At 50.1% G+C, this 10,000-nt stretch overlaps 1 protein-coding gene across 1 annotated transcript in view; it reads left to right on the top strand.

Moving 5' to 3' along the window:
- The window catches only part of LOC310784189 (tetratricopeptide repeat protein 28-like), a gene marked incomplete at its 5' end in the record, with an annotated part of 254,622 nt that overhangs the window by 217,003 nt on the left and 27,619 nt on the right, over nucleotides 1–10,000 (top strand). Inside the window, 2 exons of the mRNA XM_083645200.1 lie at nucleotides 759–1,303; nucleotides 3,867–4,390. Of these exons, the coding sequence (XP_083501326.1) occupies nucleotides 759–1,303; nucleotides 3,867–4,390 (1,069 nt within the window). The remainder of the gene's footprint in view (nucleotides 1–758; nucleotides 1,304–3,866; nucleotides 4,391–10,000) is intronic.

Here is a 10,000-nt window from a genome sequence, read left to right as displayed (position 1 = left end):
TGGTCAGTCGGCAGGAAAGTATCGCGGGACTTCACGAGACTTGGTGACCGAGATCACGTTTGAGGTAATTTGATCCCTGTGGGATTCCAGGAAACAGCCTTTGGCGAAATATCACTGTGGTGCTTCTTGAGGGATCAGATTCTGACGATATTTGGTGAAAACGGGAATAAAAATAGCTATTTAGATGCAGGAAAGACAGGCTCACACTTGGCCCCAAGTCAGCTCCATTTTACAACTGACTTGGACGCTATTGATGTCAAAACAACGCTAGGACGGCCAGAAACGCCGCGGAGATCGCCTGGTGAGTGGCCAAATCATAATTAATGCCAGGAGATGGATCCAGGTTAAAAAAAAACGAAATTCTCCTTTAAACTGTGTGTTTTTATACAAATAACCACTACAGATGACAATAATAAAGGAAAAGAATAACATTTAGAATTTTGGATTGTTTACACTGACTGAAAAATAAATCGGGATGGTTCCGGTGCGGCGATGTCATTCTGCTGCTGCTGTTGTTTTGGTAAAAGTAATGCAAAAGTAGTGTAATAAGTAACGAGTTACTCTACACAGAAAGTAATATTGTTAAGTAACTTATTACTTTTAAATGAAAGTAACTAGTAATATGTAGTATATTATATTTTGAAAGTAACTTGCCCAACACTGCATAGGACAGTTCATTATTTTAATTGCAAAGAACGGTGTTAATGTAATGCACTGTAATGTCACTCATGCTGTAATGAAATCCAATCTGGTTTCAGGTGAAGGAACGTAGGATGGAGGCCTGTGCCTATGCTGCCCTGGGGGCAACCTACAGACTGGTGCAGAAATATGACAAGGCTCTGGGCTACCACACCCAGGAGCTGGAGGTGTACCAAGAGCTGGGCGACGTGCCGGGAGAGTGCAAGGCCCACGGTCACCTGGCAGCCGTCTACATGGCCCTGGGGAAGTACGCCATGGCCTTCAAGAGCTACGAAGAGCAGCTGGAACTCGGCCGGAGGCTGAAGGACCCGGCCGTGGAGGCGCAAGTGTACGGCAATATGGGCATCACCAAAATGAACGTGGGCGTGATGGAGGAGGCCATCGGCTACCTGGAGCAGCAGCTGGCCACCTTGCAGCAGCTGAGCGGCAACGAGGCGATGCTGGACAGAGGCCGGGCCTACGGGAATCTAGGAGATTGTTACGAAGCGCTGGGGGACTTTGAGGAAGCCATCAAGTACTACGACCAGTACCTCTCGGTGGTCCAGAGCCTCAACCGCATGCAGGACCAAGAGAAGGCCTACAGGGGCTTAGGCAATGGACACAGGTCAGCATGTTTGAATTGAAAGGCATCATATTTCTAATGTACCTATACCATTACCAGCAAACTACTTTTCAGCTTTTGAAGAACCCACCGATATAATGTCCCCCAGTGGTTGCAGTGGCAGATAATTGTATTGACTGGGTGTTACTAACCAACACAGTAATCCTACTTTGCATAATGGTTGTTCCTCCTTGCACACCCTATCGAGGACCACCGTAGTTTGGAGACACCTTGCCGGTGAGCCTGGCAGCAGCGAGCTGTCTCAGCAGCAGCCTGAGTGGCCCTGGCCTGATCTGTATGCAAAGAGGCTTTGGCAACACAGACGACGTCTAACCGGAGGAAAGCACCGTTAATTCCAAACAACCTTTTCCATTTTGTCTCCCTGCTCCCTCTTCTCTCCCCCTGTGCGCGTCTAAAAGCTGATAACATCCTGAGAGAATATGCCGCAAAAATAATGAACACGCAGGCTGTGCTGGAATCCTCATTTCGGAGATGATTTTCCTCCTTATTGTGCGTCATCAGCGTGCCACCGTCGCTGTCGCAAACAAGGCGGTATTAGCCATGCATGAGTTCAGAAGGGAATAATATGAGACATCAAACACAAACACTTCTCGTCTTCCTACTGCTTTTAGTCGACCACATTATATTATCACACCATATTAATGAAGCTGGAGGCTTTCATAAGGCTTTTTCACGCTCCATTTGAAGCCACATCCGCCAATTGTTGCTCGCTGGGCAGAGAATATGATCGACTGTTTGAAGGCTGTGAAGGCGGATAAAACGTTGAGACGGGATGAATGGCGCTCTCAGTCATAGCGTCCATAAGGGGTTGGAGGCGGGGCTCCTTTGACGGCTTTACCGATCGAGGGCTAGAGAATGGTAAATAGCATTATGCTCAAACCCACCCAACACACACACACACACACACACACACACACACACACACACACACACACACACACACACACACACACACACACACACACACACACACACACACACACACACACACACACACACACACACACACACACACACACACACACACACACAGTAAGACCATATCAGCAGCTATCAGCACTGTATGTCAGGCATCATATCATTCACACTGAAATTGTGTGGTGCTTTCAAATGAGAGTGTTCCTGTAATATGCGCTGCTGATTGTGCTCTAATAGTCCCGCTGCCATGTCTGCACATCAGATATGCATCTGTATAAATACAGATTATATAGGATTACCTTGATAAGAGATAAACAGGGGTATTGTGAGTGTTATGGGGATGAAGATGTCTCCGTGATATTTGTACAATTTGAGCAGCAGATACCAGCGACAGGTTGGTCTTGGTGGGTTATTATTACTTCACACATCTCAGTCCCAATCTGCGTCACTCTGACACTGACTGTATGTTGTGTGTGTTTACCTGCAGGGCCATGGGGAACCTGCAGCAGCACTGACTGTATGTTGTGTGTGTTTACCTGCAGGGCCATGGGGAACCTGCAGCAGCACTGACTGTATGTTGTGTGTGTTTACCTGCAGGGCCATGGGGAACCTGCAGCAGCACTGACTGACTGTTGTGTGTCTTTACCTGCAGGGCCATGGGGAACCTGCAGCAGCACTGACTGACTGTTGTGTGTCTTTACCTGCAGGGCCATGGGGAACCTGCAGCAGCACTGACTGTATGTTGTGTGTCTTTACCTGCAGGGCCATGGGGAACCTGCAGCAGCACTGACTGTATGTTGTGTGTCTTTACCTGCAGGGCCATGGGGAACCTGCAGCAGCACTGACTGTATGTTGTGTGTCTTTACCTGCAGGGCCATGGGGAACCTGCAGCAGCACTGACTGTATGTTGTGTGTCTTTACCTGCAGGGCCATGGGGAACCTGCAGCAGCACTGACTGTATGTTGTGTGTCTTTACCTGCAGGGCCATGGGGAACCTGCACTGACTGTATGTTGTGTGTGTTTACCTGCAGGGCCATGGGGAACCTGCAGCAGCACTGACTGTATGTTGTGTGTCTTTACCTGCAGGGCCATGGGGAACCTGCAGCAGCACTGACTGTATGTTGTGTGTCTTTACCTGCAGGGCCATGGGGAACCTGCAGCAGCACTGACTGTATGTTGTGTGTCTTTACCTGCAGGGCCATGGGGAACCTGCAGCAGCACTGACTGTATGTTGTGTGTCTTTACCTGCAGGGCCATGGGGAACCTGCAGCACTGACTGTATGTTGTGTGTCTTTACCTGCAGGGCCATGGGGAACCTGCAGCAGCACTGACTGTATGTTGTGTGTCTTTACCTGCAGGGCCATGGGGAACCTGCAGCAGCACTGACTGTATGTTGTGTGTCTTTACCTGCAGGGCCATGGGGAACCTGCACTGACTGTATGTTGTGTGTCTTTACCTGCAGGGCCATGGGGAACCTGCAGCAGCACTGACTGTATGTTGTGTGTGTTTACCTGCAGGGCCATGGGGAACCTGCAGCAGCACTGACTGTATGTTGTGTGTCTTTACCTGCAGGGCCATGGGGAACCTGCAGCAGCACTGACTGTATGTTGTGTGTGTTTACCTGCAGGGCCATGGGGAACCTGCAGCAGTCGCTGGTGTGTTTCGAGAAGCGGCTGGTGGTGGCCCATGAGCTAGGAGAGTACGGGGGCAAGGCTCAGGCCTACGGCGAGCTGGGCGCGCTGCACAGCCAGCTGGGGAATTACGAGCAGGCCATCTCCTGTCTGGAGCGACAACTGTTCATCGCCCGCGACACCCAGGACCGGCTGCTGGAGGGCGACGCCAGCTGTGGCCTGGGCGTCGTGTACCAGTCGATGGGCGAGTACGAGACGGCGCTGCGCTGCCACCAGAGCGACCTGGAGATCGCGGAGGAGACGGGCAGCCCCGCGCGCCAGGGCCGCGCCTACGGCAACCTGGGCCTCACCTACGAGGCGCTGGGCAACTACGAGCGGGCGGTGGTGTTCCAGGAGCAGCACCTGAGCGTGGCGGCTCAGATGAACGACCTGGCTGCCAAGACGCTGGCCTACGGCAGCCTGGGGAGGACACACCACGCCCTCCAAAACTACTCACAGGCTGTCATGTACCTGCAGGAAGGTGAGTGAGACAGGGGGGACAGGGGGGATTGACTTTGCTGCCTGAGCTGATGGGCTTGTGAATTCATGCATAATGAATTCAGAGCACATTTTGTTGCTAAGCCTTTGCCACATTTTTATTAGGTGTGTGTGTGTGTGTGTGTGTGTGTGTGTGTGTGTGTGTGTGTGTGTGTGTGTGTGTGTGTGTGTGTGTGTGCGTGCGTGCGTGTGTGTGCGCATGTGTGTGCATGTGTGTGGGTGTGTGTTACGTGCACGTGTTGTCTCGCATAAGCATAGCGGCGTGTGTGTGTGTGTGTGTGTGCGTGTGTGTGTGTGTGTACATGTCTCGTCTGTGCAAACCTATCAGGACGCACGCCAAGTCATTTTGCCTGTTTACCGCTCGCTGTTCTTCACACCTCTATATCCACTCCTCTCAGATGGTGCTTTGGCGCCGAGCTGCCAGAGGATCTTTTCACACTCGGCGGCTGACAGACGCCTGCCTCTCACGCTCCATTGTCCCCCACAGATGATGGTGAAATAAAAAACCTCCAGCTCAGCCTCTCGAAAAATTCATTATGTCCGTGTCAGCGCAGGAAGTGTTTGTCACCGCCGATGTGATAAGCGGCAGCACGCAGGGCTGTGAGTGAGCTGCCTGGCCACCCCACACCGCCTGGCCACCCCACACCGCCGTGCCGCTGACAGGCCCAACGCACGGGGACACACCCGCCCCCAAGCCTGTTTGCATACAAGAGAACGGCAGTTTGTGTACGGTAACGGGGGGGGGGGGGGACACCGTTCAGTTTGTGTACGGTAACGGGGGGGGGACACCGTTCAGTTTGTGTACGGTAACGGGGGGGGGGGGGGACACCGTTCAGTTTGTGTACGGTAACGGGGGGGGGACACCGTTCAGTTTGTGTACGGTAACGGGGGGGGGGGGGGGACACCGTTCAGTTTGTGTACGGTAACGGGGGGGGACACCGTTCAGTTTGTGTACGGTAACGGGGGGGGGGGGGGGACACCGTTCAGTTTGTGTACGGTAACGGGGGGGGGACACCGTTCAGTTTGTGTATGGTAACGGGGGGGGGACACCGTTCAGTTTGTGTACGGTAACGGGGGGGGGGACACCGTTCAGTTTGTGTACGGTAACGGGGGGGGGACACCGTTCAGTTTGTGTATGGTAACGGGGGGGGGGACACCGTTCAGTTTGTGTACGGTAACGGGGGGGGGACACCGTTCAGTTTGTGTACGGTAACGGGGGGGGGGACACCGTTCAGTTTGTGTACGGTAACGGGGGGGGGGGGACACCGTTCAGTTTGTGTACGGTAACGGGGGGGGGGGGACACCGTTCAGTTTGTGTACGGTAACGGGGGGGGGGGACACCGTTCAGTTTGTGTACGGTAACGGGGGGGGGACACCGTTCAGTTTGTGTACGGTAACGGGGGGGGGGGACACCGTTCAGTTTGTGTACGGTAACGGGGGGGGGGGACACCGTTCAGTTTGTGTACGGTAACGGGGGGGGGGACACCGTTCAGTTTGTGTACGGTAACGGGGGGGGGGGACACCGTTCAGTTTGTGTACGGTAACGGGGGGGGGGGGTAACGGGGGGGGGGACCCCGTTCGTCACCTGACCCCGCTGGGAGTCAATGCGAGGGAACGGGCGTCCGTCTCCTCTGTCTCTCGTCCATCTGCTACGTCGGAGCTGGCTGGGCCGGGCAGTGACCCGCGCACCCTCTCCAGGCCCGCTGGTTGAGCTTTAATGAAACAAAGGCGACAGGCCACTCTATCTCCACCCTGTCCTCCTGTTGTCCCCTGCACTGTCCTTGTATTGTTCCTCGGTCCCTGCTTTGAAAAAGAACAGTGCCTTCACCAGCCTTGACAGCCAATTATTTCTGGCCAACCTACCCAGACCGAAAAGTTGGCAAGGTTTTTTTTTTTTTCCCTCTCCAGTTTTTCTATTTTTTCTCCTCCTGCTGCTGTGGTGTTGTTTTTTCTCTTCTTCGTCTCTTTCATTCTTCACGCTGCTGCACTGCTCGCTTTTTGTTTTTGTTTCCCGAAAAAGATTAATTGGAAAAGAGGGATAGGAATGCAGCCCCAAACGAGTGCGTGTGCGTGTGCGTGTGTGTGTGTGTGTGTGTGTGTGTGTGTGTCTGTCTGTGTGTCTGTGTGTGATTGATGTTAGTTCTGTTATACAGTAACACTGAATGGCAGGGCTACAGCTGAAAACACAAGGAGATGCTAATTACTAGCTGATAGACAGGCATATAATTTCTTCACACAACTTATCCTTCTGTGATTTCACAACTTAAGCGCTGTCTTCATCTTAAACAGTACTGACATTTAACACTGATGTGTGCTTGCTTCTCCACGGCGCTGCTGTTACTGTGCTTTGTTTATTATGAATGAAAACCAAATATGGATCGTTATGCACGTCAGTGTGGAATGTGTGGTTCTTTGTAAAACCATCACATGGAGGCTTCTCACATTATTGCAGTGGCACTATTCTGATGCTATAAATGGATAGCATGGCTTGCTGGTTGCTGTTGAGGGAGTGATAGTGGCGGTCGTATTTGTGGAGTGAGCGTTTGGTTCAGTGAGTGATTTGACCTTTTATTAACGGGCCGATAGCCGATGAGCAGCAGCACATGTCTGACAGACATACACATAACTACACAAGCCTAATGGTCAGAGCGTTGCACTGGAACTGGCTGCTGTCTGTGGTGTTCATCATTGGTTTTGTACTTCTTCGACTCAGACAGAATCATTCCAAACATTTATTTTGATTGATTAACAAGGGCACTAGGGAAGAATTAGCATAGCTTTCCATTAGCTCACCATATGAATTAGTAAGCTTTCACAACATTTAGTCCTCAACTTAATGGAACACGTTGATGCTGTCAGCGTAAATTGTGTACAGAAATCTAGGCAAGATGCAGTCACTTTATCGACGCATTTTTACAAGTTTATTTATGTTAGATGAATTTATTATTAGCGTGGGTGACTGAGTGAGAAGGCAGGAAAGAGAGAAGTAGCTCTTAATGTACCCGGTGATAATTTTTCATATAACGCAGTAAAATTAAAAGGGATTTTATGGAATATATAATAGGGGAATGATGACTATCACACCTTTTTGAGGGTGTGTGCGTGTGTGTGTGTGTGTGTGTGTGTGTGTGTGTGTGTGTGTGTGTGTGTGTGTGTGTGCGTGTGCGTGTGCGTGCGCGTGCGCGTGCGCGTGCGTGTGTGTGTGTGTGTGAACATCACAGTAGGGAGGGGTGAGTCATGCAGTGGGACTTTGTGTAATGTCTTTATTTATTTTTTCATATATATTCATGAGACAATGTGTTTGGCCTCCGTCTCATAGTCATAAAGTCTCAAGCGGATGCGTGTGTGTGATATGCCATATCTGCGGTCATAATCTAAAGGGTATTGTTTCAAGAGTCGCGTGTGTGTACAAGACAGCGCACCTTTTTGGTTTTGCGATGCAATGCATAGGGCTGGGTATAGCCACTCATTTCCCGATTCCCAATACGATTCCAATAGACAAGTTCCCGATTCGATACAATTCGATATCGATATTTAAATTACAATACCAATTTTGCTTAGATATGAAAAAGATTCTCAAAGAACTAATGCTGTAAATTGTACAAGTAACCCTCTAACCTGGTGTGCATTATAAAAAATATGAATGGTTACAGATGTACCAGATCTCGTGGCGCTATGAACCAACCCAGCAAGCAAAATGACGTCATGATGACGTTGTGATGACACGTCTTTCAGTGACGTCCGGTGCAGGAATAGGCCAAATCACAGCTGTTATGGAGATGATTTAGACATCTTTTCCAAGTTGTCGAGCCGACGTTGAAATATGACGTTACCATGAATGGGCATATTCAGTTATCTAGTCTACACAGTGTGTATTCAGCAGCTTTATACATAATATATGTCCAGATTAACAATTTATGCTATTTTCTTTTTTATAAAAGTGCTCAAATGGGTTTTGAACCCATGTCTCCCGTGTGGGAGCACACCACTTTAACCACTGTGCTATCTGATTGCTGAGACAAGTGCTGGCACCTTGAACTAATATACTGTATTCAAAACATGGATCGCTGTTCACTTGTTCTTTCCAACAGCGTCTGTCACATCCAACCGCACAGTTGGGACAGTTTAAAAAACAAAACATAATTTATGTATGCGGTATTCATTCAAACCTGAGGTTTCCCTCATTTACAAGTGTAGCGTGCACAGCCAGCAGAAATAACATTAAATAGGGCCATTTTCTCCTGTCAAGTGCTTGTCAGAATTTGGAAAAGAATGGACAAATTATAATATAAGAATGGATATTTTTTTATTATTATTATTTATTATTATTATTCAGATTATTCCCTTTTTTCTCCACAATTATACTTGGCCAATTTATCCCCATGCTGCCCTATTGGCTGCCCCGGTCGCTACTCCACACCTCTGCTGATCTGGGGAGAGCCGAGACTAGACCATGCTTCCTCCGACACATGCGCAGTAGCCAGCTGCTTCTTTTCACCTGACAACGCACAATGGGGAGCTTCACGTAGCACGTGGGAGGATCACGATATTCCCACCAGTTCCCTTCCACCCCGACCAGGTGCACCGGCTGACCAGGGGAGGCGCTAGTGCAGCGACCAGGACACATACCCCCAATCCGGCTTCCCACCCTCAGGCACAGCCAATCGTGCCTGTATTGGCGCCCGACCAAGCCGGAGGTAACACGTGGATACGAACCTGCGACCCTCGTGTTGGTAGGCAGGGAATCTACCGCTACACTACCTGGACGCGCGGATAAAAAAATGATATTTGATTGGACCTCGATTACAACCATTTAGTTATCCTTGAGATATCAGTGGCAAAGTAGTTTTCTATAGGCTATGATTGAAATAGGGTGATATTCTGGGCCAGACGATATGACTTGATCTGGACCCTATCGGGCTCTCTCTCCATTGGTCCTGGTCCGTCTGTGCTTGCTGGGAAACCACGCGAGTCTAACAGGGTTAAAGCTTCGAGGCATACATGGGAAAACGCATTATATTAAAAAAGATCGATATTGGGATTCATGAATCGACATCAGTTCCTTCAAATGAATATGGATTTGATAACGATATTGATTTTTTTTTAACCCAGCCCTAGTGCACATGGGTACAACAGTCTGTGAGAATTTGTCCCCTCCAAGGTGCGTACTGTACATGCGGCGTGTGTGCTCGGCACGCTTGTGTCTTGAAGGCGGAGGTGCGTGGGCCTGTGGGGCTGTGGGGGGATCTCTCGCCCAGCTGTCAAACTAGCCTTTAAAGTGTTCTCTAGCTGCTCTTCAGGGTGCAGCCAGCCACGGACACAGCCTCATGTCAGCCCGCGCTACGTGACTGTGCCTGCGGGGCACACCAAAGGCACGCACGGTGACAGTGACAGACACTGAATGATACAGAGTGGGAGAACGAGAGAGAGAGAGAGGGGGAGAGAGAGAGAGAGAGAGAGGATAGTGGTCATAATTCACAAGGATTATTTCAGCGTCACCCGGAGAATAAAGAAAACATAGAGTTGTATAACACTGGAGCTTGATCATAAAGAGCTATCATAGAGCGGTATGGAGAGCGACAGGGCGCGCGCA

Source organism: Poromitra crassiceps, assembly GCF_964638095.1.
Source record: "Poromitra crassiceps genome assembly, chromosome: 10".
In the NCBI taxonomy this organism is placed as follows: Eukaryota; Metazoa; Chordata; class Actinopteri; order Beryciformes; family Melamphaidae; genus Poromitra; species Poromitra crassiceps.
Note: the sequence above shows the minus strand (reverse complement) of the source record. Positions and strands in the feature narration are given on the sequence as shown.